Source organism: Equus asinus, chromosome 1 (genome assembly GCF_041296235.1).
Source record: "Equus asinus isolate D_3611 breed Donkey chromosome 1, EquAss-T2T_v2, whole genome shotgun sequence".
Classification (NCBI taxonomy): Eukaryota; Metazoa; Chordata; class Mammalia; order Perissodactyla; family Equidae; genus Equus; species Equus asinus.
The window spans coordinates 31,602,337-31,629,363 of record NC_091790.1 but is presented as its reverse complement, the minus strand read 5'-3'; the positions used below and the strand labels follow the sequence as shown (position 1 = coordinate 31,629,363).

The 27,027-nt window shown below is 50.4% G+C and overlaps 1 protein-coding gene across 4 annotated transcripts in view; it reads left to right on the top strand.

The window, feature by feature from the left end:
- The first annotated feature begins 20,765 nt into the window (after positions 1-20,765).
- Positions 20,766-27,027, top strand: part of SYNJ2 (synaptojanin 2) — a 99,435-nt gene continuing 93,173 nt past the window's right edge. Inside the window, exon 1 of one of the 4 annotated variants that reach the window (XM_070484096.1) lies at positions 20,766-21,197. In XM_070484096.1, the coding sequence (XP_070340197.1) occupies positions 20,768-21,197 (430 nt within the window). In that variant the 5' untranslated portion in view covers positions 20,766-20,767. The remainder of the gene's footprint in view (positions 21,198-27,027) is intronic. The other 3 variants (XM_014846953.3, XM_014846952.3, XM_014846951.3) reach the window with 3 other exon arrangements.

Here is a 27,027-nt window from a genome sequence, read left to right as displayed (position 1 = left end):
ATCTCAGGACATGGAAATACTGTGAGATGCTCTAAGGGATCTCCTATAATCCAGACATGCTCTCCCTTGCCTCCACTGTGGGGTCGCAGTCCAGTTTCCACTGTAGTCAGGATCAGTCACCCCAGCCAGCACAGTAACTCCTTCTTTGCCTGTTGATTCAGAGGCATGAGGAGCCGAAGATGGCCGGGCGGCAGTCTTAACTTCCGGTTCGGTGGAATCATTGTTGTGTCTCCTGATGGAAGCATTCCTCCCTTTGGAACTAAGACCTCTAGACCTGCAGAGCATAAAATCATGGAAACAAGAGGCAAAAATTTATTAGAGGTGATATCAAGGACCAGTATACACGGGTCGTTGATTCCTGGACCTATAGACACAGGCTATGGGAGAAACAGCCCCACATTGGACGCTGATTCACAGTATATACAGCATCCTGGAGAACCTTGCCCAGTCCTGCAAGGTGTTGCCACCTAGCTGGCCCTGTAACTGAGTCTTCAACAGGCCATTCCACTGTTCTGTCAACAAACTGTGTCTGAGTGGTGGGGAACATGGCAAGACCAGTGAATTCCATGGTCACGGGCCCATTGGTGCACTTCTTTTGCTGTGAACTGAGTTCCTTGTTCAGACGCAATGCTGCGTGGACGCCACGACTGTGGATGAGGCTTTCTGTAAGTCCCCACCAGCCATTTCAGCAGAAGCATTGCACGCGGAGAAGGCAAATTCTTATCCAGAGTAAGTGTCTATTCCAGTAGGAACAAAATGCTGCCCCTTCCGCTATGGAAGTGGGCCAGTGTAGGAAACCTGCCACCAGGTAGCTGGCTGACCACCCCGAGGAATGGTGCCATATGGGGGCTCAGTGTCAGCCTCTGCAGCTGGCATATTGGGTGCTCAGTAGTGGCCACAGCCAGGTCAGCCTAGGTGAGTGGAGTGCGTGGTGCTCAGCCCATGCACATCCTCCATCCCTGCCACCATGGCCACTTTGTTCATCAGCCCACTGAGCGATGACAGGAGTGGCTGAGGAGAGAGGCTAACTGGTACCCACAGACGGGGTCATCCTATCCACATGGTTATTAAAATCCTCTTCTGCTGAGGCCACCCTTTGGTGATCATTCACATGGGGCACGAATACCTTCATGGTTTTTTGCCCTTTCAAAGAGCTCTGCCCACATACCTCTTCCCCAAATTTCTTTTTTCACTGGTTTTCTAGTCATATTTCTTCCAAGTAGCGACCATCCAGCCAAACCATTGGCCACAGCCCAAGAACTGGCGTCTAATCACACGTCAGGTCGTTTCTCTTTCCAAGTAAAGTGAACGGCCAGGTGCGCTGCTCCAGGTTCTGCCCCGGGAGGATGTCCCTTCACCGTGTCCTTCAGGGATGCCCCAGGCAGGGGCTGTCGGGCTGCGGCTGTCCGCTCCCGGGTGGTCAGCTCCTCCTCTGTCAGCTGATCATGGGGACTCCCCGTGAGGCCCGTCGGTGCAGGCTGGGAGGAGAAGGTGTAGCAGGAGGGGGGACCGGGGGCATTTGGGCCACTTCTTCACGTGACTCACTTGTGCCTTCGGGCCTGCTGGGCCGGGCCCGCATCCACCACTTCCACTTGGTGATGGAGTGCTGCTGTGCACGCGCAGCTTTACGGCTGGATGGGTCAGGTGACGCCCAGGTCGTGATGGCAGCTCAGGTCGCGATGGCAGCTCAGGTTGCGTGGTGACTTGGTGCCCAGGGTTAAGCGCTCCGTCTCTGAGGAGGCCCAGTAGCAGGCCAGAGCCGTTTCTCAAGAGGAGAGTAGTTATCTGTGGGGGTGGCAGGGCTTTGCTCCAGGATGCCAAGGGCCTGCGCTGCGATTCACCTGTGGGGTCCGGCAGAGGCTCCCAACAGCGTCCCTTTCTGCCCTGACACTTCGGGCACCAGTGGATCTGCTGGGTCCGTGGCCCGGGTGGCAGAGCAGCTCGCATGGCAGCCTGGTTCTGTCGTGGAGCCTTCTCTCGTCCTGGGCCCCACACCAGATGTCTGGGCGCCCTTTGGCCTAGTTGACATATAAGTTAGTCAAGTTGACACAGAAAATTAACCATCACACTCAGTGTCCGCCTCCCATATATTCTGATTAAATTGGTCTAAAGAAGAGGCAAGGAGAACGAAAAAGGAATCTAAGAAAGGAGATGGCATGGCTCCTCAAAAACAGTGGTAGCTGACTGTGAGCCAGGAAGAGTAAAGGGGATTTGAGAGAAAGTGAGAAATTATCCTTCGGATGTTGATGCTTGGAAAATCCTCCAAGCGGCAAAATTTTAATGACCTAGTGTATGTTTCATTCTCTATGGGTTCAAACACATATGTGGTTCTTATACGTTATTTTGATTTTTAATTATTTGTATCAACCTTTAGATATCACAGCAGAGCTTTAATTATAGAATATAATTTTTACAAATCTTCGCAATGTAAAAATAGTAGAGAAGTGTTTGGAGAGGAGAGAGAAAGTCATGGCGGAAGAAAATCTCAGTCTGCTTTTCGACGAGTGACCCCAGCTGCCTGCCACCAGAAGCTGCAGCCCCAGGATGTCACCTCCCTGTACGGTGTGCAGGTGTCGGGGACGCCAAGAAAGATACTACTCACAGACACTGGATGGAGCAGTGCTTTACTCCCAGGGAGAAGAGACAGAGCGAGATCAGCTTCAATAATGAGCATCCGTGCCCTGCGGCCAGTGCATCTGGTCCCGCAGCCAAAGCAGGGAGGTGGTCTACACACACCCCTCTCATGCAGCAGGCCGAGAACCCGGACCCCTCCCACTGGGAGCGGATAGAGCATGGGGTCTCCAGATGCCCCATGACGCACATACTCAAGCAGAACATAGAAGTACACATGAAGCCCGGAACAGGGTGAGGTATTTCCGGATAAAGAGCTATCCCCCACTCAGACGTGAGGGCTCTTGATCTCCGTGTGAGGAACGGTTCCAGGCTGGAGACCACTCTCACGTGGCCGCGCAGGGGTCGAAAGACTGTGCCCACGAAACTGGCTTTCCCAACACTCCCAGTGCACATCTTCGATGGACTTTTCTCCAAGAAACTAAGGAGAATTCTAGTTCCTTTTGCAGGGGACAGTTTCCACAGGTCTTGTGCTCTACCTGGCTTTGTCGGCTGTGCCAAGAACGCAGAGCCCTGACTGCGTTCCACCAGGCAGTTTCTCAGTACTGTTGGCAGCAAGCATCTTTGATGGATGAGGTACCGTCTTCTTCCAGGAAGAACAGGCGTGCTTACTGCTTGTTATAAAACGTGGGTTTCCCCACCTCCAGGTTCCTCTCCTATGACACAACCTGCTTCGTATGCAGGCAGCCCTTGGACCCTCAAGTCACCCCCCCAGGGACTTACAAAGCAGAGGGAAACCAACGCCTACAGGCTGACGCGAGTGCTTCCTGCGGTGCCTCGGGTAAGGAAGTCCTTTGTCTCTGACTCAGGAGTCTTGTGTCTCCTGCCAGCATCTATGAAACAGCAACAGACTAACCAACCTATTTGCTTGTAAATAAGGCAAAATTAAGTCCTAGACCCAGCAGTTACTTTTGTAAGAAAACATTTTTTAAAAACAAAAGAAAAAATAAAGCCACCAAAAATATATACACTAACATAGATGGTTAAATGATGAGGAATAATCTTTCCCACCGTCAGCAAACTCTATGAAAGAACCCAAGGACAAGTCTTAGCAAAGCAGGAAGCAGATTTTTTCCCCAGCTTTATTGAGACATGACTGACATCTAACATTGTGTAAGTTTGGCGTGTACAGTGTAATGACTTTGTATATGTATACAATGCAAAATGACTACCACAATCTGAACTTATCTGTCACCTCCCATAGTTGCAATTTTGTGTGTGTGGCAAGAACTTTTAAGATCTACTCTTAGCAACTTTCAAATGTATAATATATTGTTAACTAGAGTCACCGTGCTACACAAGGAGATTGTTTGAATGCTGTTGACAATTCAAAGGACAATGAGCAAGGTTGTCTGAAGGCCATTAAACCTCTGTGGAGAAGACTTTAACTTTTCAGTCAACAGAAAGGTCAAAGGTCTCTAATAGGAATAGATGTTCATATCGCAGGGAAAACAAAAATTGTGACGTCCCATCCATCAATCACTCTGTCGGATTTGCAGAACTCAGTGGAGAGAGAGAGAGAGACACACAGTGACGTGTGTAACTTGAATCCAGGAACCCGGGTTATGCAAGACCAGCTGCGTTTCAGTTTTGAAGCACTATTTTTTTTAAAGAGTGAGTGCTTCCCACGTGGCTCACCTCTGGGAGCTGCCCTGCAGTGTGGAGGGGAGCAGGGTGGGGACACCCAGGTGGTGGGTGGGTGGTGAGTTGTTAATTCTGGAGAAAAGCCACTGACTTAACTGAAAATTATGTTGGTTTACCAGCAAGCCAGAGTCATGCACTTCTCCTCTGGGAACAAAAGGGTGTCACGGTGTCTGGTGCTGAGCATGGACACAGTGGCCACCCGTGGTCAAATGCCTGGGCCCAAAGGGAACCCGTGGCCCCATCAGTTGTCCTTAGAGCGGTGGTTCTCAGCCAGAAGCCATCTTGCCCTCCAGGAGACATTTGGCAATGTCTAGAGACACCTGCTGAGGGGGTTACTGTCATCTGGTGGGTAGAAACCAGAGATGCTGCGGAACATCCTCCAATGCACAGAGCAGCCCCTACAATAAAAAATTATCCACTCAAAATGTCAATAGTAGCAAAACCCTGCTTTAAAGCAAACAGACAACTTTTGTTTGCCTGGGGATCAACAAGTGTTCTCAGGTGTATACAGGAGGTGCTCAATAAATGCATGTGGATGAGGATGAAAAGCTATTGTCCATGGACTCTAGCAGAAGAGCCCAGGGTAGTGCTGGGATAGAGGGTGGCAGGAGAGGCTCCTAGGCTGCAAATGCAGCCCTTGGACCAGGAGGCAGGACCCGGGCTAAGATTCAGTTTCTACAGTGGTTCTTTGAGGGTATGATTGTGAATGATATTTATTATAAAATTATATTTTTCTGAGTTTTTTTAACAAAATGAGCTTGTATTATAACTTTTTCTTAATTACCTGTTAGAAAGACTTAGTTTCCCAAATCATCTGTTCACGGGACTTTCCTTAGTCCCGACTGAGAAAGGGGCACCGATTCCCTCTGCACCTGCAAATCTCAGTTCACACTTTACAGTTCACCCCTGTGATAGGGCATCATCAAAAGTATGAAGACCTTCCTTCCAGGGAAGAAACTCTTAGATGTAAGGAGATCTGAATTGTGAGTTGGAGCCCTGGGGTCTGGTTGCAAGTCTGACGCCAACATCTGTCACCTTGAACAAGTCTTGTGAGTTCTCGGGACCTCAGTCCCCATGTCCCTGGAGTGCCAGGACGAGAACAGATGAGTCCCATAGCCCTTGAGTGGCTCACAGAAGAGCAGGTGGGGGCTCAGGCCCACGGCCTCCTGGCTTCAGCGAGGGGGCAGCACCTGTCTGATACAGCCCCCACTGGGCCTGCCTCCCAAGTGACCCGTATGGGACACAGTCCCAGTGTGTTGAAGGGCAGCACAGGGTGTGTCCCCAAACTTTCTGCTTTCATCGCACGTCACGTCTTGCCAATTCAAAAGGAGGACCTGGCCACCAGGTTACACCAGCTGCTCCAGGCACATCTCACGTGGCAGGAGATACAGGTGAGCTTAAGAGCAACTGTGGTCTGGGGTGCATGCCAGAAAACCCTCTTTTCCCTACAAACCTTCTTGATCTCAGAGTAACCAGTTGACTCCCATGGCAATTAATGAGGTGAGACACGGCTGCCAGCTCTCCTCTATGAGTCACTGCCACTGTTTTCACAGATGGAGACGTTGAAGCCCAGGAGTGGCACCGTCTGCTCCAGACCCCTCAAGTGCCTTTAAGTTCGGAGCATCAGCCGTCATTCACTGGTTTCCTTTGCCCTGAAAAACTCTGATCCTTCACAAAATGATGATCCTCTAAAATAATGAGGGAGTTCTGTCATCTTTCTACTTCCCTGAGGAGGCGTCAGCCGGGCTACAGGAAAGAAAAAAGGGCTTCTCCAAGGATTTTATTATTTTTATTTTCTTTTAAAGATTGGCCCTGAGCTAACATCTGTTGCCAATCTGCCTCTTTTTTTTGGTGAGGAAGATTGGCCCTGAGCTACTATCTGTTGCCAATCTTCCTCTTTTTTTTCCTTCTCCACAAAGCCTCCCAGGGCATAGTTGTATATTTTATTTGTGGGTCCTTCTGGTTGTGCTATATGGGACACCGCCTCAATGTGGCCTGATGAGCGGTGCCATGTCTGCGCCCAGGATCCGAACCGGCAAAACCCTGGGCCACCAAAGCAGAACGTACGAACTTAACCTTTCAGCCACGGGGCCAGCCCCTCCAAGGTTTTTAAAAGTTATTACTAAAAAAAGACGAAAAAAAAAAAGTTATTACTAGCGCTTCGGCAGGCAAGCTTCTGTGCCCTTCCTAGCTTTCTTCTTGACAGTACAGTCTCAGAGAAGTCCCAATCAGCTGAGACACTTTGAGTTTATTCTGTGAACATTAAATCCAATATCATGTGCTGTGCTCTGGCTGGAATGCTAACCTGAAGCACGTGACGGCCCCCGGGGGAGGCCCGGGCCTCGTTAAAACTGAGCCCAGGAGCTGGAGGCAGGGCCTTCTCAGAAGGATGCTCGTGCCTGCTCCTCTCGCTCTGCCGGGATGAGCTGATGTGCTCGCCCACTTCTCACTCTGGTTTGCCTACTTTCGATTATTTTTTAAGTTGATTCTGTTTCTGATCAGCACCTGTGTATTTTTGGCAGTCAGATATTAATGGTGGTTTTCTATTTTGTTTCTTAGCCATCAGATATAAATAATTCTCACGTGAAGAGGTGAAAGGACGGTCAGTAACAGAAAGGTTAGGAAAGGCGGGGACCTAGAATTCCACATAGCCCATTAGCTCTGTGCAGGTTACCTCGCTCACCGGCTCCGCCCGTACAGTTAAGGAGACAATCTCAGGCTAAATTCAGTTCACCCCTGCAGTTAGTGAATGTTGGCTATTATGATTATTGAGTTGCCTCAAGAAGATGCCACGTCTGAGCCACAGAGGACCACGGTCGGCTGAAGGACCGCAAAGCAGAAAGGCCATCAGGCAGGAAAAGCAGGCTGGATACAAAGAACTGGAAGAAGGCCACGGTGTGGCAGGAGTGGTGACACGTGGACTGGGCTCCAGGCTGACAGCCCCCCCCTTTCTCCCGGAGTAAGCAGAGCTGCGAGTGGATTTGCATTTCTGATGGCTTCCTCAGGCTACAGAGAGGAGAATGGGTTATGGAGGAAAAGCTTGAGGCCTTTGGCAGTGATGTTTCTCTGAGGAGCCTGCCCGAGGTCTATGTCATGTCTTCACACTCTGGCTGGTCGCTCTGGGACCTATTTCCCATCCCGTGTGAGTTCTGGGAATTGTTCGGCCTATTGATTTCTGGTGGTTGTGTCACCGTCCTCACATAGTTTCCCCTGAGAGATGCATCCAACAATATTCACCAAAGTCTTATCTTTCTAGGGCCCTCTCCTGCAGAGCTCCAGGACACACAGCCCCTGTTTCTCGCTCTTTCTCTCTCTCTCTGTCTCTCTGTAGCTCCTTTCTCTCTCGTGCTCTGCCCTTCAGATCCTAGCCACCTTGGTCTCCCTGAACTCTGACCTCTGTCTCCTCAGCTCAGTGAAACCACAGAACTATTTGGTTTCCCCTCCCTGTCCTGGGCCTGGAATCTGCATTCAGGCAGTCATTTGGGGCCATTGTGGGAATTGCCTTATTTGTTTTTCTCTCAGTGATTGAAGTCCTTCATTGACTGTGGTCAAATGTCTGAAACGATTTTTCATATATTCTATTGGTTTTTCTCTTTATTTGAGGAGGAGTAATCTGGCCTCTGTTACTCCATCATGGTTGTAAATGGAAAACCGATCATTTGTTTTTGAAATCTAAGGCACGGGTAGGTTTTCTATTCACAGAGAACATCTTGGCACACACATCCCTCCAAATTTATTTTCGTTTTCAAGCATATGTGAGTAGCCCCTGCAGCAGGCACGACAACTTCTATCAACATTTGGTTCTCATCTTCCTCCAGACCCACTGATGGACCAGGCGTTTCCATCCCCATAAAATGAGGCATCACTCCGTGACTTGCTTTGGCCAAAGAAACGTGGTGGGAAGCCATGTGTGCACATGTGATCCCTGATGCTCGTCTGTCCAGCTCTTCGCTTGGGTCCCACGGTGACAATGGGAGTAAGTGTTGACGTAAAGGGGCTGAAGGGTTCAGGCAGCTTGGAACGCTGACCCATCACAGAGAGGAGGGATGGGCTGCGCAGCCACTGGAGCCACAGCAGAGTTCGCACAAGCAGGAAAGAAAGTCCCGCCGCGTGGAGACACTGGGACCTGAAGCTGTGTCTCATGCACATGAGCTGCGCCCGCCTGTCCTGACTGGTGGAGCCCTCTTCACTGAACCAGAGCCTGAGTTCACCCCGACCCTAAACAGGCGTCTGAAATTATACTGGCTTAAGAAAGCAGGAGTGTTTGAAAATGTCCCATTTGAAAAGCTAACAAACCACCATAAAATAGGAAGCAAAACAAAACAAGAATTTACACAAGCAAACCATTTTTGTGAGATTGCATTCTTTTGTTGATATGTTTCAATCACTTCCAGATGCATCAATCCATTGTAATTCAGAAGGGTTTTTTTATTCCCTTGCCACGCATCTGGGCAGAATGGAAAACAAATTTGCGTAAGTGGTAGAAATACGTAATCTACAACAGAAGAACTGACCCCTGGTGGATTAAAATTCTTCTTTGAGCAGCGTCAGTTCTTGATCCTTTTCTTTTGCATGATGTTAGCTCCGCATGTCCCTGTGCCACTGGAAATTTCTTTGTAGTTATGATTTATTTCCCAACCACCTTGAGAGTTCCTTCTGTGAGCAGCTTCTAGTAACTTGCGTCTAAAATAGGAATTCTTGGCTCGCGGTCCATATAATACTGGGGTGTGTGTATCAGTGAATCACACGCAATTTAGGCAAATTATTCATGTGTGTACTTTACAATTTTTTCTGGGAAAAGGGTTTGTTACCTTTCATCAGATTCTTAAAGGTATAGGTGACTCAGTACAGGGTCCCTTTAAAGACAAAGTCAATTTCCTCTGCTAGCCAGACTTTTGTCTCACATTTCGTCAACCACATCCTGTTCTTTTTCTTATAATTGCTTCTCCTTTTCTTTCCTCTTTCTTAGAACACTCGAACTGAAAGAATGTCTTGAAGAGGGCGGGATGAATAATTTTCACAAGTAGATGGGAGGTAGTTGCTACTCAGTTCTCAAAGCTTGTGGCTGATGACCCAGGTCAGCTGTCTGAGCGAGATACAGTATTTCACTCTGTGCCATCACTGTGGAAAGTGCCCAGGGCTCCTTCTGTTCAGAACAACTGTGATCAGTGACAGCAGAGCACTCCCTTTGGCCAAAGGAGGGGAGAAATGGAAAGGAGCTGAGCCTTGAGGAGAGAGGAGAAAAAGTCCTTCCTCTGAATAGCTGTGTTTCCTTTCACAGCTGACTGCCCCCTGTGGGTGGGTGTGGAGTTTTAGATTTCTCTATTAAATCCTGATGAGGAGCCAGAGAAAGCTTGTTTAACTAATTACGAGCAAACCCTTCTGGATACAAAGAGAGAAAAATTCTGGCAGTCTAGTCAATATTATTGTCTAAATACATGTGTGTAAGCCACCCGTGGTCTGCAGGGCACTGGAAAGCAGGAAGCAAGCCAGGCTTGAAAACAGCCACTGGGGCTGAAGATGCTCAGCTCACACACGGATGCTTAGATGGAGCTGGTCCTGGAGGCATCGCAGATTTTTAATGTAAAAATACGCTTCAGAACACAAACCATAGGACAGTTTTGTAGGACAAAAGCCGCATCTTCACTGAGAATCAGACTGAAAACCTCTTTTAACAAGCGGTTCTTTAGGAAGCTGGAGAAGCAAGGATTCCTAAGATGGATATGAGCACAGTGATCTGAATGAATGCTTCATTTTTGCTTTTTATTGTGGTCACTCAACTGGGGCCGATCCTTTTGTAGTTATCATTTTTGTTACGTCTTACGTGGATTCATGTTCACTTTTGTTCTTAAAACAAGTCACTAGCTCGATCTGTAAAAATGCTGTAATGCTTTTCCAGTTGCCGTCAGCTTTTTCGTTTACTTTATCTTTTATTCCACACTCCTGGAGAAATATGTCCGTGGGTCCAGTGATGAATTGGTCTCATGTCTGTAGAGCTGTGCTGAAAATACCAGTGATCCGTGCGTGAGTCAGCAAACGGGAAAACCACTATACCCTGCTGAATTTGTCAGCAACACAGTGGAAAAACAAGTTCTCTCAAATAGATAAAATATGAAATCAGAGAGGTGGTGTCGCCAACAGAAAAGACACTGAGTGAGAAGTTTGGAGACCTGTTTCTAATAACAAGTCCTGTCAGGGCTTCCGTGTTCTCATGAACAAGTCAGAAGTGATTGCTGTCCTTTCCTGAGTCTTAAGTGGAAATTTGTTGGGAGCTTCTGGAGAAGTTTTGCCTTTTTCTTATAAAAGAGACAGATACAGCTGGCGTGGATTCCTCTCTTCTTTCTACCTTGAATATCGGTGTGATGCCTGGAACTGAAGCAGCCATTTTGTGGTCATGAGACAACAAGCCAGCATGCTAAGAATGATGGAATGGAGAGAAAGCACTTGCCTGGGTCTTTGCTGACATTGCTGAGCTGTGGGTGGCTTACCCTGAGACTTCTTGTTTATTTAAGATGTTTATAGTTGAGTTTTCTGTTACTTCCAGCTAAAGCATTCCAAAATACCCCTGACTGGCTATGTTATTACTGGAATATTTAACTAAATTAACATTAATCAAAAGGGAATCTCCATGTAGTAATCCACAGTTTCACTTTACTTTTCAAAACTAACTACATGATGAAGCAAAAGTTAAGAGCAAATTTTTAAAATTTTGTATTTTGATAATTTTCAAACATACAGAAAAGTAGAAAGTAGTTTATTTTAGATTTTATTTATAAAATTTATATTTTATTTTAAATTTATATTTGATTTTTAATTCCTTTAAAAATGTATATTTTTAAAGTTTTCAAACATACAAGACAAAAATGGAAACATAGCAAAAGTTTCTTCTTTCTCACACACCCACAGGATGGGGCCAGCACCCAGCCTCTGTCTGCATTCCCCCAGGGATGGGGAGCTCACTTCTACACACAAGGCAGCCTTTTTTTTTTTTTTTTTTACAATAGCACATCTCTAATTGCTAGAAAGGTCTTTTGGATGTTGAACCAAAACTTATCCCCATAACTTTTTTCTCTGCTCTCTGGAGTGACAATGTACAGGCCTTGTTATAAAACACTTCACAATATTTTCTATCTACAGATCTTTCTATTTGACATCTAAGGATCTTGTAGCCCAATCAGGAAAGGGGCATTTCTGGGGAAGGGTTGAGGATAGAAAGGAAATGGGCCTGCCCATCCCCAGACGTGAGAGCACATTCGAGAAGCCTGTTCATCCTCTTGTGCAGGGAGTGCTGGGGGCGGGGAGCTCCAGTGTCACCCCACTTCCTCCCAAGCCCCGGGTCTATTTTCCCAGCTCACGTGCTGGGGCACAGGGCTGCGGGACACAGACCTTCGTTGTCAGAGCGACTTCAGTCGACAGTGACCGAACGAACAGCCAGATTCCAGTCTGCACACCTGTCCTGCCCTGGTGGGTTCTCCCTGAATGTGGAATTGGACTGAACAAGGGACACGCAGACCCTCGCTGCTCTGGGCATGTGAAAGGTAGCCCCCACCTGTGACAGGTGTGCTTTGGGGTTGTTTTTCCAGCTGTGATGCTGGTGGGGGCCCGAGGCCCGGTGTGTGCGGGGCTTGGTCTCGACCACAGGAGTGAATATAGCTCACATGGTCTTCAGGGCCCACAGGCGCCCACACAGACCAGTCTCGCATCAACCCCCCAAAGCGAGGGGCCTTGTTGATTTTCAGTAACGGACCAGGAGGGAAGGATGGCACCTGGGGACCTCGAGCGGAGAGGGCAGGTGCCACACAAACACGTTGGGAGTCTTTGAATCACCGGGCTTCTGAGCTTGCTGAGCACGCCACTGTCTGCACGGCAGCCAGAGCCGCCAGGCCGCCAGCCACAAGGTGGTGGGGAAGGTTTGACTCGGTGTCTGGGAGGTCTCAGCCCTGGGCCATCCTCTGAGGGTCAAGGTCTTGGAGGTTCTGCTGCTTAAAGTACATCATGAGAAAAGCTAAGAGTCTATACCCAGTTATCTCCACCTGAGGGCGTAAGTCGAGTCGTGTGTGTGTGTGTGTGTGTGTGTGTGTGTGTGTGTCTATGTCTATAGATAATTATAGATAGATCACTGCCTCATATTCCTTTTCGACAAAAAAATAATAACAAAATGAACTTCCAAACAACCGCTCCTATTAACTCTGCCCAACCCCCACCCCACAGCACGAAGGCTGGCAGAGCCGGGCTGGCTCTCCCAGGGAGCTGAGCCAGGAGACGTCAGCCCACACCTGCGCCGTGGGGCTCTTCCCAACCCCAGGGGGTTGACGGCGGCCAAGACACACAGCTGTTTCTGCCTCCAGACGCCTAGAAAGGAGCTCGCATGCTCCCCTCGCAACTGGTAGACGTCAGCTCAGCGATGGGCAGCCCAGTCTTCCTGCGCTGGAGGCTGCCCCCAGCGGAGAGTGTCGAACCAGCCTCCTCATTCTCCTACGATGGTAGCTCCTCAATCTTTCTCTTGTGTTATCAGGACCGTGTGCATCAGTGTTTGGATTCTAGACTCTGGGAATGAAAGACCATGGCACGTATCATCTGAGCTACCCTTTGCCCAGTGTTGACTTAAGAGGCTCGATTTCCCAGCCAGCTCCAAGGAGGTGTTCACGTGTCCTTCATTCCTTCACTCAACAAGCACTCAATGAACGCCAGGCGCAGTGTCAACAGTAACTATACAGACGTGGCCCTGGCTTCACGGAGCCAACGGGACATGGGGGACACACACAGTGGTAGCTTACACCTACACAGTGCCCACCATGGGCTACTTTACAAATGCCAATCTACTTAATTCTCACAACTTCTCCATTTAAAAGATGAGGAATCTGAGGCTCTGAGAAGTTAAGTAAACTGCTCACGGTGGCCCAGCCTGGAAAGGGTAGATCCAGGACTCAGACCCAGGCCGCCAGGCTGCAGAGCCCTTGCATTTGATTCCGACCTGATTCTGAGCAAAGGTGACCAGCTAACGCACAGATATATGGAGGATTCAGAGAACAAAAAGAATAGAGGACCATGGTGGGGAAATAGTGTGGTCAGATCCCACATACGCGGGGTCACGTGTAAGCTGAGGAAAGAAAGCTGAGAAGGACCCAGCCAGGGGGCAACGGTTCATACGGGCATCTTGAGTTGGGGCTTGGCATGGTCATGGCACCAAGTGAGGGCGGCGTGCTTGGAACTCGGGGGTGAGGGGAGAGTGGACTGGGGTGGATGAGAGGACAACAGAGGCAGGAGGATGGACTGTACCCATGTGCCGTTGGAAGCTGTGACGAGGGGGTGACATGACTCACCATGCGTGCTGTGTGACAAGGAGAGGAAGCAAGAGGCCAGTTACCGTCAGAGTCCAGTGACAGGGTGATTGCAGTGGTCAAGCGGAGAGAGGGGCCCAGGCCAGGTTTCCCTAGTTCGATGTAGACTTGATGGTCAGTGCTGGATGGCCTCTCCAGGTTGCCTCCAACACCGCTGAGCAGCGCTGGAAAAAGCCCACAATGCTGCAGACTGGCTTCATTCCAGGCTCACGATCTCTGAGGAGGGCCACATGAGAGGGACGAGGGGTGGAGGGAGGGTGACAAGGGACAGTGGGGATAACAGAAGGAGCAAAGTCCTTGGGGGGGCAGATGGACAGGGTCCGAGCAGGTGTGGAGAAGCAGGGACTGGTCCCATCACTGCAGGGAAGAAGATGAGGCCAGAGCGACGGAGGGTGAGGGAGTTCTTTTCTGGGAGGTGCTTTCTCAGGGAAGCGTGAGGCCAGGTAAACCGCTGAGAGTGAGGGGCGGAGGGGGGTGGGATGTGTGAGGAAGGACAAAAAGGTTGAAATAACTGTCTTAGAGAAAATGGGCTTAACTATAAAACTGCCTTGGATTAAGAGGCAGTTAAGTCCTGAGACCATGAGGTTAAAATTCACAGGCGTCATAGCACCCAGCTGTGGTCTTGAGATTCCTTTTTCTACCCAAAAGAATCAGGACTTCTTGGAGAAATGATTGATCCCAGGTCTTGGGGGCAGAAAATGTACAAGATGAGCCTGATACTGTCATGCCAGAAGGCGTGGATCCCATGAAAGACCACCGGGTCACATCAAGAGGACTCAGGAGCCAACTGGAAAGGCTCCCACTGGCCAAAGAGGGAACTTTTTTTTCTTTTTTTTTTTGAGGAAGATTAGCCCTGAGCTAAGATCTGCTGCCAATCCTCCTCTTTTTGCTGAGCAAGACTGGCCCTGAGCTAACATCCGTGCCCATCTTCCTCTACTTTGTATGTGGGATGCCTACCACAGCATGGCTTGCCAAGCGGTGCCATGTCCGCACCCGGGATCCTAACCAGTGAATCCCGGGCCGCCGAAGCAGAACGTGCGAACTCAACCGCTGCGCCAACGGGCCGGCCCCAAAGAGGGAACGTTTGAGCATCAGTAAAGCTAAGACTGCAATGGACTGAAACACATCGAATATGTTTAAACTCAAATATGATTCATAATGAAAAGAGAAAAAAAACTAAACCAATTGGTCACCAGTGGAAGGTGTTCATGGACCAATTCACTCATTATTTTGAATGCTAGGAAATTAAGGAAAAGAATCCTATTCTACCTATTTTATGTTATCGTTGAATAAAAAATAGTAGATGGGAATTTTCTGTTTGTAGATGAATTTTAGCTACTGAATGGAGAAGGAATGGTAGAATAGAGCACAACGGTTTTGCAAGGACCATGGCATCGATGATCAATGGCTGGTACATGACAGAGAGGGACAATCAGACACATGCTTCCTGACGGGAGAAACACCCCCAGCCACGAGACAGGATCTGCTCCAGCTTCTGTGTCCAAACACCAAGCCACAGACAACAGAGAGGGCAAAGCCTTCACCGTGGCCCAGAGCATCGGGCCCACAGCCCCTCCACTTCCCTCCCCTTTTCCAGGCCTGCTCCATCCTCAGGGTTTTGCACAGGCTGATCCTGGTGCCAGGAAAGCCCTTCCCTTAGATACCCACGTGGCTCCTTCTCTTGATTTCTTCACTTCCTAACTCTAACATCACTTCTCAATGAGCTCTTTATTGACCCTCATTTAAAATTGTTCCCTCCCCCTCCTGGCCCCCTCTGTGCCCTCCCTGCTCTCTTGTCCCCACAGCACTGTCACCACCTAGCATGTCACGCCTTGTGTGTGTGTCGATGTCCCCTCTGTGGCAGGGACTTTGCTTTGTGTGTGGCTATATCTCCAGCATCTAGAACAATGCTTGGGATTCAGCAGGTGCTTAATAAATATTTGTTCAATAAACCCATTGGTCAGGTAAGAATCATTGCAACAAACAACCAAAGAAGCTGTGAATCCTCCACTCCTGCGAGACTAGAGGATACTAAGGAGATTCATTTCTTCACTGGATGCATCCTTCTGGAGCTCACCATGTGTCAGGCCCTGGTCCAGGCTCTGGGGACGTCCCGGGAACAAACCAGACGAGCAGAAGGAACCCTGCTCAGGGGGCTTATCTTATAGTGGGAGGTGGATGGCAGACAGGGTAAATAAGGAAACTATTATATGTTAGAGAGGGATGTGTGCTAAGGAGACAAATAAAGCAGGGAGGGAGATGGGAAATGTTGCAGAGTGTATTAGTCAGCTCCAGCTGCATAACAAAGCACCACAGACCTGGGGCTTACACAACAGACATTTGCTTCCTCATAGTTCTGGAGGCCGGAAGTCCAAGATCAAGGTGTCAGCAGGGTTGGTTTCTTCTGAGCCTCTCTCCTTGGCTTACAGATGGCCGTCTTCTCCCCGTGTGCCCATGTGGTCTCCCCTCGGTGTGTGTCTGGGTCCTAATCTCCTCTTCTTAAAAGGACACAAGTCATATTGAATTGGGGCCACCCTGTGACCCCATTTTAGCTTAATCACCTCTGTGAAGGCCCCATCTCTGAATAGTCACATGGTGAGGTATAAGGGTTAGGGCTTCAGCACATGAATTGGCGGGCAAGACAATTCAGCTCATAACAGGAGGTTAGGTGGGTGGAGGAAATTTAGGGCGGCTCAGGAGGCCTCACAAAGAAGGTAATTTTTTAACACTCCTGCAAGAGCGAGAGCACCAGCCACAGGGCTATGTAGGGGAGCAGCTTTCCAGGCATAAGGGCTGGAGCAGGGGCACCTTGCGCACGTGGGGAAGAGCAAGGAGAGGGATGTGTCTGGGCTGAATGAAGCAGAGCATGGCTGGAGATGGCATCAGGAGGAAGGCGCCAAGGCATGCAGGGCTGTGGGGCGCGGTGGGGACGGGCTTCCGCTGAGTGTGGCTGCTGACCAGGCCAGTGGGGAGGGTGACGAGTTCCAGGCTCACGATTTCAGGGCAGGTGAGACAGCGGGTGCTACGGTGGAGGGAGGCGGTCATTCTCCCAGCACTGGATGCTGCTCCTGCACCCAGGTGACACCCTACTCAGAGGCAAAGACTGCATTCAGAACACCTCCGGGGCCACCCCACTCTGGGTGTCCAGAGGGATCCATGGGGCCTGATTCGAAGTTCAACTTCTTCTCTCTCCCTCCCTCGAGGCTGTGGGCCCGAGAGCCCACCCCAGTGATCTCCTGCAGGCAAGTCCCCAGCTCAGAGCCTATGTCACAGGGCATCAAACCGAAAACAACGGGGAGGCCAACAGTGGTCAGACCCCAGGTATATTTTTAAGGTAGAGCCGACAGGATGGAGACAAGGGAGACGATCAGCCAAGGCTGCCCCTGGGCCTAGGATTCCATTACCTTCTCAGGCCCCAAGGATTTTTGAACATGACTTCTAGATACCCCGCGCCACCGCAGACATTCTGGGCTTTTTCCGCTCTCCTCAGCTCCCATTCCCACCTTTTTTTGCTTATTGGGAATTCATCAAGGGCCAGGCCTCCAGAAGGATGGGCCCCCGCTTCCCCCTTCTCAGCAGGCACTGTCCCTTTGCCCCCTGGTTGCTGTCTCCACTCCCACCCTCCCATCAGCCCCTCCTCCCTCTAAAGAGCTGATCCTACCACCTGCGTTTGGGGGATATGCTCATCTCTAGACACAGGACACTTCCTTTCCACGCGGCAGCATCTTTATTTCTCTTTCTCTGTTCCTTTGCTGCTGGCCTTCTGACACAAGCAGGCTGGCCTGTCCTAGAAAGGTCCCCACTGTCCCCTCTGCCTGCTATCATATTTATTTTGTGTTTCTCCCAGCTGGGCTGCGAGAACTGGCAGACCACGCTTACTGCCTGCATTTCTTCCTGAATTCTTTGCAAGCTGCCTCTTTTTTTTTTTTTTTAAAGATTTTATTTTTTTCTTTTTCTCCCCAACGCCCCCCAGTACATAGTTGTATATTCTTCGTTGTGGGTCCTTCTAGTTGTGGCATGTGGGACGCTGCCTCAGCGTGGTCTGATGAGCAGTGCCATGTCCACGCCCAGGATTCGAACCAACGAAACACTGGGCCGCCTGCAGCGGAGCGCGCGAACTTAACCACTCGGCCACGGGGCCAGCCCCTGCAAGCTGCCTCTTTTGCCCAGCCCTCTAATAAAACTGCCAGCTCAAAGGTCACCATAACCTTCCCACCAACCAGAGATCTTTCCTGAGAACTCAGAGACCTTTCTGAGGTTCTCAAACCACTGGCCACTCCCTGCTTCCCAGAGCTCTCGCTGGCCACACCCTTGGCTTCTCCAATCTCCCAGGCTGCTTCTTTCTCGGCTTTTCCTTCTTCCCCTCCCAGGGTTAGACACCAGCCTCTCTGGCCTGTCTCCACTCCCCTTCAGAGAGCTGCTGCCTCGCGGCCTCCTCTCTTCATTTCTGGCCTTTCCCACTGGGTGACCCTCCTCATCTTAAACTCAGCACGACTGGAACCAGACCCACGTCCCCACCCCCAGTTTCTGTTTCTGGTCACACCAGCACCCCCACCCACTGCTCCCGTCTCTGTGGATGGTGCCACTGCAGCCCATTCTCTAAAGGCTGGGCTCCTTTCTGACTCCTTACTGCTCTTTTTGCCTCTCCAGCAATCAGGCACCGAATCCAGCCTTTCATTTACTCCAAAGGTCTCCCTGATTTCTCTCTGCTTCCATAACTAGCTGCGCTCCCTGGCTCCCCGGGCCAGACTGACTCCCCACGCGGCAGCCAAGTTGGATGTCCCGCGGTGGTCAGCTCTGGGCTGATGGAGATGGCTTTCCTTCCCTCCTCACCTCCTTCTCTTCCCATCACAGGCCCTCCAGGAGGTCTCCATCTCAGGAGTGGGGTGTGCCCAAACTTGCCCACTCAGATGGGTCCACTTCTTTTCCCAGATGCCACTCACGGTTTAGGTACCAAAGCTGACCTTTTTCCTGAATATCTGAAAATCTGTTACTCTCTCCATCTGCCAACTGTGCCAGCACCCGGGTGACCCTCGGCCTGTCAGGGCAGTGTGTATATAAGGATGGTGCTTCATCTGCCATCCATGTTGACCGTCCCACCCCGAACCACAGGGCGGCGACCTGAAAACCCAGCACGCTCAGCTCATTCAGCCAGTTCTCAGAGACAGGGGGACGGCCGCTGCAGTTCATTGAGTCTAAGATGCACATTGTAACATGGCTGCAATTAGGGCAGAGCTCAAAATTTAATTAAATAGTTTAATTGGAAGCATTTTTTTTTCTCTCTCAGTGTTACATAAAATAGTGGTTCATCTTTCCAGTGGATTGTGTCTTAGATTCTATAAGCTGTAAAGCTTAAGTGCTGGTCTTGACTGTAGGAAAATTTCTAAAATATATACAGCATGCCACTGAGCAAAGCTTTAAATTATGTGATGTGAGGGAAAGCAGGAAAGAGGGAGAGAGATAAGATAAAAGACCTGGTCCCCTGCCTAAGATTTTACTAATTTGTGAATCAGGGCTAAGAGAAGAAATATAAAAACACTTCTCAAGCAACACACGAGCAAGTGAGAGCAGAAGTGTACATCTGTGAATCTGAGCGTCGATAAACGCTATTATCTGGAACCTCAGCATTCTAGGAAGGCTTCCTGGAAGAAGTGAGCTTCGAGTTTAAAAGGAAAGGAAAAGGGGGCCAAAGTCTACTGTGCCTCATTAAATGGGTACGCTGTTCTCATGAGGAAGTAACATCTCCATTTCACAAAGAAAGAAACTGTTTGGACAGTCTTGAGCATCATACCTGTGATATCTACCACATCGCAGTTGAATTTGCGAGCAAGGGCGCAGAAGGCTCAAGAATGATATGAGTCTCTGCTGGTTGTTACATTTACTTTTTTCTCCAGATCATCACCTGGGAGGTTGTCCACAGAGGATGGAAAGTCTGGTCATTTTGGGTCACTCCTGAATGTGCGCAAGGGCAGTGCAGTATCCTGTTCCTTCTGGAACATGCCCAGGAGACACACTTGGCCCACAGTCTTCTCGCTCTCAGCGTGAGCAGAATGGGGTGGGAGAGACGAACCAGATTGGCTTGAGGGCCAGAGGGAAGCACCCTGAGGGAGGTCTCTGGGGCCCTCCACACATACCCATTATGGGAGAAGGAAACGAAACCTCCAAACCCACCACAAGGGCGACTGCAGGTAAGCCTAGACATCCCATTCCACACCCCTTCCCTGCCGACTAGGCCTGACATGTGGGCTAGAGCGCAGCGCCAAAAGGGGCCCCGCCTCCCATTACCTATTGCGAGGTCATCCTTGGTGGGCCACATACTCCAATGGACGATGCACCGATACGAGCTGGTGTCCACAGGCCATGAGCACGAACTGGCCTATTGTAGTATCTGCCCTTAAGTCAAGGGCCATACTCAGCAGAGGGGGAGGAGGGATTGCAAGTTGCAGGGGAAAGGACACAGGCAGGCAGGGAGAGCGCAAGAGCCCCCCTCGCTCCCGCGCCAGCCAGCACCTCACAGTTGCCCCTGCTTGTTATTGCCAAGGGTTCAGCCCTTAACTCCTCTGACCCCGCACCCACCCTGTAAGCCGGTGGGACAGGTCCTGTCTCCATTCGAGAGGTGAGGAGAGCGGGCTCAGAGAACTCAGGGTCACATGGTCAGTGGCAGGTGTAGAGGTCACGGTCTCGGTTCTGTCCGAGACAATTCCAAAATTCTGCCTGGTGTGGACAGTGGACCGCAACGCCATCACGTATAGAAAGCTGGTAAAAGGCAACATTTACTGAACACTTTCCACTGGCCAGCCACTCACTAGCCCTTTACGCGAATTAACTCGATCCTCACCACCACCTTATCAAGTTGGTCCAGTTATTAATCCCGCTTTCCCCGCAGGGTAACTGAGGCACAGAGTCGACGTGCCTGCCCAGGGTCGCAGAAGCAGAGAGCGAGGGAGGCGCAGCGCCCCTTGCGGGAGTGGGGAGGCAGGTTTCCAGCCCCACCGCCGGCCAGGCCCGGGCTGCCCATATAAGGCCGCGGGCGTCCTGTTGCGTTTCCAGGCCATTGGGGGCCCCCCGAGGCCAGCATCCTCCTCCGCGCCCAGGAATGTGTGGAATCCCCCTCCCTGGCGGCCGCCCGGCGCCGGGGGCACTTCCCCTGGATGCGCCCGGGCCGCGCGGGGCCGACGCCGGGGAGCCCGTGCGCCCTTGGGGCCGCGCCCCGGCCGGGCTGCAGCGGCCTCGCCGCTGGGGGGAGCGCGGCGCCTTGGCGGAGCGCGGCTGGGAGCGGGCGGCGGGAGGCGCCCTCACCTGCCCGGGGCGGCGCGGCGAGGGCGGGGAGGCGGCCGGGGAGGAGCCTGCGCCCGGCGCGAGCAGGGGCGCAAAGTGAAAGTCCTGGAAGTTGCGGGAGGCGCGCGCCGAGCCGTGGCGGGCTGTGCGCCCTCGGGCGGACGCGGCCCGCGCCCATGGCTCTGAGCAAAGGGCTGCGGCTGCTCGGGCGGCTGGAGGCGTCGGGGGACAGCAGCGTCCTGCTGGAGGCGCGCGGCCGCGGGGACTGCCTGCTCTTCGAGGCCGGCACGGTGGCCACGCTCGGTGAGTCGGCGCCGCCCGGGGCTCCGGGCCGCGACCCCGCCGCGCGCCCTCGTCTCCTGCCCGCGGGGAGGGCCGCCCAGAGGACAGAGCGACTGCCTCTGCTGAGACTTAGAGAAACGGGCACCTCCCTTCCCCGAGGTGACCGCTCCCCGGTGGCGCGGGGACAGCGGGGCATGGGGGTCGTGCGCCGGGAGCGGGAGGCATGGGGGGTGGTTTGTTTGAATGAAGTGACGCCGGCGACGCCAGAGTGCGCTTCTGGCTGGGCCCAGTGCGCACGGCGGCCCGCAGCCCCTCGCCGGTGGTCTGCCATCTGCGCGCCCGGCCGAGGGCTCTGGTCTGTCGGTGGAGAACCGGCTGTGGCCTTTTATGCGCCGCGCTCCGCCGGGACGCGTTACAGATTGACGACGATCCGTGGGCGATGACTTAGGAGCCGGCCCGACCGTGTGCCTGGCGCCCTTTTTCTTTTGCACCCGTTGAGGACACCAGTGATTGGCGGTCGCTTGTGTTGGCTAGCCTCACTCCGGGAGGGGACCGGGAGAAAAGCTCCAGGACAGACTCAGGAGAAACCGCTGATGGCACCTCCGCGTCTTGTAAATGCTTGGCCCATTAGCGTCGGTGCTGCAAAGTCTAGAACCTGGAGGATGACTCCGCATTTGTGCTGGGGATATTCGAAGCCAGATGTCAAGCCAGTATACCTCACATACGGGCTTCAGGAAGTCTCGGGACTGGCCTTAGAGACAATCTCATTTAATTAATTTTTACAGTTCTACAAAAGAGCTTTTTTTTTCTTTTATCGTCAGACTACAGATGAGTAAATTGAGGGCTGAGGAGGCTAAGACAGCTGCTTACCCAGGGTGACACGGCTGTCTCTGACTCCTGTGTGGCTCTTTCTGTGATGTCGTATAACGCATGGCCTCCTGGAATCACCAATCACCCTGCTCTTAGTTTTGTGGTTAATGTTCACGAGGAGAGCCTAGGTGACACCCAAGTGAGCAAAAAGCAGAGGAGGGTCACTTGTCCTTCAGTTGGTGGATGACTAGGGCGCTGCTCCCACAACACTTTATAAAGGTCTCAAGTCCTTTTTCCTCATTGGTATGCATCGATTCTTCAATTAGCATCCCCGTCTTGGAAGGACTATTTCTTCTATTTCCACTTCCCTCATCGTTTCATTAGCATATAGTTAGCTGGTTTGTTTTGAGTCACTTGGTTACTGAAACAATTGTTTTCTAGTCTTCTGAGCTCCAAAAGTGTGCAGTGAATCATGGCTTAAATTATTATCAGATTATTCCCATTTGTGTTCTGTCCCGAAACGTCCAAGTTTGGTCATTTGCTAAGGTCCTGAAGGAAAATGGCAGAGATTTCCATTCCATTTCAGATGTCTACTTCATACCACATTTATCAGAGCCAAGACGTTAATTTCATGGTACAAAACCACTGCTTCATCAAAGAGATTAGAACATCCTTCAGGTGGCTTACCCCAATGTTAGAGCAAGGTTCATAGACATTTCCAAGTTCCTTTGAAGCCACGTGGAGAAAAAGGCTTTTTCAAAACTGAAGATTTAAAAGTGCTTATTGAAAGTGATATAAAGCATATTTTCCATTAGGAAATTAAGTTTGGGCTGTGATGCGTGCACATCACGTTGGTGATTACAATACGCTGGATTCTGGAACAGACGGTGCAATGAAAGAGGTTGGCGGGTCTTCGCTTCTTGTGCGGTTCACATTTGTTACTTAACCTAGCGTTCATTTTTTGGTGGACCTTGGGCTGAATCCTTGATTTTTTTTTTTAAAAGATTTTTTAATTTTTTCCTTTTTCTCCCCAAAGCCCCCCGGTACATAGTTGTATATTCTTCGTTGTGGGTCCCTCTAGTTGTGTCATCTGGGACGCTGCCTCAGCGTGGTCTGATGAGCAGTGCCATGTCCGCGCCCAGGATTCGAACCAACGAAACACTGGGCCGCCTGCAGCGGAGCACGCGAACTTAACCACTCTGCCACGGGGCCAGCCCCCTGAATCCTTGATTTTTAAAGTCTGTTTTTCTCAATTGCAATGAAATGAAACTATTTTTAAAAAGCAGCTGTCGCATTTGGTGGTATTGCTGGCCCACAGAAGGATTGTAAGAGCCTTCTGTTCCTAGAAAGTTGTTGTCTCAAACTTTTAAAATAGACTCAACGTGTCACCATTGGATAGAACGGCTCTGCACTTGGAATTCCCACGTGTGTTCCAAAGTGCTAGCTTCTTTGCTTTTCTTTCCTCAAGAAGGTTAAGAGTGCTTTCATTTTTATCCAGAAGGTTGCAATCTCTACTTTGTGTGGGACCGTACTCCTGGGGCAGCCAGCATAGCTGGTGGCACAGTCCTGACCAGTCACCCTTTCCATGAGGTTCAAGGTTGGGAGCGGCTTCCTTTTCACCTCAGCTGTGGTTTCCTGTGATGGGTCTCCCCGGGGAGGAGTGAGAGGCCAAGGACACTTAAGTCGAGGGTTTATTCCCATGTGGGCAGTGGTTTCTCCTTAGCCGCTGAGTGGTCCTAAATTCTGCCCGGCTCTGTGGCAGATGCACGCTGCTGCCTTTATGTGGACCAGCGGGAGAGTTAGGTGGGCCCTACAAGCATACACACAGCTCTTCAAGGCACGTTTTACCCTATAAGGATCCTGATTGAAAAGGCCTCTTGCTGGCAGGGCTCACAATCGCTTAGCGTTTGCAGGCGGTGCTCAGAGAGAGTCGGGGGCTTGAACTGGCTTTGAGAAAAACTGATGGTCCTGGTTGTTGATTGCTGGGCATAGTCCTTCTGTTGCAACACGATTCTGCAGACAGTGTCCACGCCTGCCATCCAGCCTGCTAGCAGGAGGCTTACGGAAAGAATACTGCCAAATTCCTGCTTCTAAAAAAAGAATTCGGTTGAGAATCTATCTTTAATGTGGGTCAGTGGAAACAAGAATTCCAGAGGCAGAAAACCAAACATTGGCACCCATTTCAAAGGTTTTTATCAAGTTTTCTCGGTGACCTGGTTCAACAGTCGGAGGCTTCTCAAGTAGAGGGGACAAGCCATAGCTGGTGACAGTTCCCCGTGGTCCCCAGTCCAAAGTGAGCATACAGATGTTCTCTTCTTTGCACATGGGAACGAAAAGTACTTGCTGCCTTTCTCTTTGTCTCTTTGAGACCGAGTGTGGACCAGATGAAGGGCAATGGGCCAGTTGTCCATGGGTTTTATTCATTTTCAGAGGCAGCACCAATGCTCTGAGGTTCAGTGTTCTCCAAGCACCGCTGCCCGTCCCCCCCCCCCCCGCCCCGAGGGTGGCCGTGCGTGTCCCTGGGTTTGCACATCTGTTTGTGAGCATGTGGAACCCGGTCTCTCCCTCCCCCAGCTGTGCCTGCTGTAACTGGCAGCCGGGAGCGGGGGTGGGAAGGTGGCTCTTGAGACTTAATGAAATTAATTAGTGAGTGTCCCTAAATTACTTTGAACTTGGCGGGGAGAAGGTTCTATGTAAACCTCGGGCCTGGGAAGTCCCAGCTGCTGTGTTTGTACAGAGGCCACAGTGTCGCGCTTTGTTAGAGCGATGGCCATGGAGCTGAGCAAGGCTTTGTCTGGGCTGTGCCTTTGCCACTTTCTCAGGCTTCGTGGCTCGGATTTATGTGCTCAGTGACTTGAAGTTTGAGCTACTTAAGAGCATCTGAGAGAATCAAATGAGGGGCATCTATCAATCCTGAATAGAGTGAAGTGCAGGCGGGGCCACGTGGGGGCTCTAGGCTCCTGACCGGGGAAACCTGGGAAGTCACCGGGAAGACCCTGATTTCAGATCTCATCAGGCTGTGTGACTCAAAAACTTTTCTTTTAACTTATAATTGTGAAAAATTTCAAATGTACACAAAAGTGGAAGGATGCACGAATCTCCATGGACCTGTGACTTGATGTTGATAGTTATCAGTATATTTTAATTCTCTGTCACCCATCCCTGTATTTGTTTTTTAAGGAGAAAATTTTTTTTTATTTTTTTAAATTTTTTTTGCTGAGGAAGATTTGCCCTGAGCTAACAGTCTTCCTTTATGTTGTATGTGGGTCACCACCACAGCATGGCTACCAACAGAGCAGTGTAGGTTTGCACCCAGGAACCAAACCTGGGTCACTAAAGCAGAGCACAACGAATTTAACCATTAGGCCACAGGGTCACCCCCACCCCCCCAGCCCTAGTATTTTTTGTGAAAAACGAATCTCCTAAAATTTAGTTGGTTCAGGTTCTACCTCTAGTTAGTGGCAGAGCCGTGATTTGAACAAGGTTAGGAGGCTCCAGAGACTAGTGTTCAATAAAATCTCATTTGTAGAAAAAAGAAAATTTGATGGTGTGTGAAAAAGACTAGTTTTGTCCCCACCATCTCTGGGCTTATTTTGGGTTTCAAAACACACGTGTAGTCAGTGAAGGTGAGGGTTGTTGGTGTGCGTAGCATCCATGAATACAACATCCTGATCACGACTGGATTTTCATCTGGCACAGTTTTTTGTTTTTTTATTGAGTTAATAATAGTTTACATCAATGTGAGATTTCAGTTGTACATTATTTCTTGTCTGTCACCACATGCGTGCTCCCCTTCACCCCCTGTGCCCAACCCCCACCCTCTTCCCCTGGTAACCAGTGAACTGTTCTCTTTGTCCATGTGTTTGTTTATCTTCCACATATGAGTGACATCATCTGGTGTTTGTCTTTCTCGGTCTGGCTTATTTCTCTTAACATTATACCCTGCAGGTCCATCCGTGTTGTTGCACATGGGCTGATTTTGTCTTCTTTTCTGGCTGAGTAGTATTCTGTTGTATATATTTATGCCACATCTTTTTTATCCAATCATTGGTCGCTGGACACTTGGACTGCTTCCATGTCTTGCAATGAACATAGGGGTGCGCAGGTCACTTTGGATTGTTGATTTCAAGTTGTTTGGGTATGTAGGGGAGGAAGACATTTCTTCTACCCGCTCTGGGTCCTTCTGGCCAGACAATGAATTAAATTCACATGAGACAGAATAACAGGAGAAAATTAAACAAAGCTTTATAACATGTATACATGGGAGAGGCCCAGGAAAACTGAGCAACTCAGCCAACTGGCCGAGGCTACCTATTTAAACATCTTCAGCTACAGACAAGGAGGACGTTTGGGGTAGTGGTTTGGGGCTTCGAAGAGGAGGAAGGCAACTCACATGGAAATGGAAAAGCAAATGTTTGGTAAATAGAACTTTGATAAGAGTGGTCTTAGCAAGGATCCTCCCAGTCTACCGGAACCCAAGGTTGTCTATAATGATGACCTGTCCTGGGGATAGGCCTTTATTTTAAATTTCTTTTAGGCAGTTGGGGGGAAAGGTCAAATGTTCTTGCTGAGTCTGAGCCGCCTTTATCGTCTTGAGCTCAAAATAATCCACATACCAGAGTGGCGCATCTTGGGGCAGCCTGCCCTGAACACCATCAGGTAGATATACCCAGTAGTGGGATGGCTGGGTCATATGGTATTTCTATTTTCAATTTTTTGAGACATCTCCATACTGTTTTCCATAGTGGCTGCATCAGTTTGCATTCGCACCAGCAGTGTACGCGTGTTCCCTTGGCACAGTTTTTTTACAGAGGAGCGTTCAGGCATAGGGAAGCGGTCGCCCCCTTTTCTGAGCAGTGCACGTGACATTGCAAAGGGGAAATCTTCAAGAGAAGTGTGTGGGCTTCAGTCCTTGCGTGGGGTCTTATCCTTTTGCGTGGGCGTCCCCACCTAGGATAGAGCCGGAAGCAGACTCCAGGCGCTGAAGAAAGTGCCAGGTGTCTCTGCATAGAGGCAGCAACGAGACACCAGGCTCCCCGTG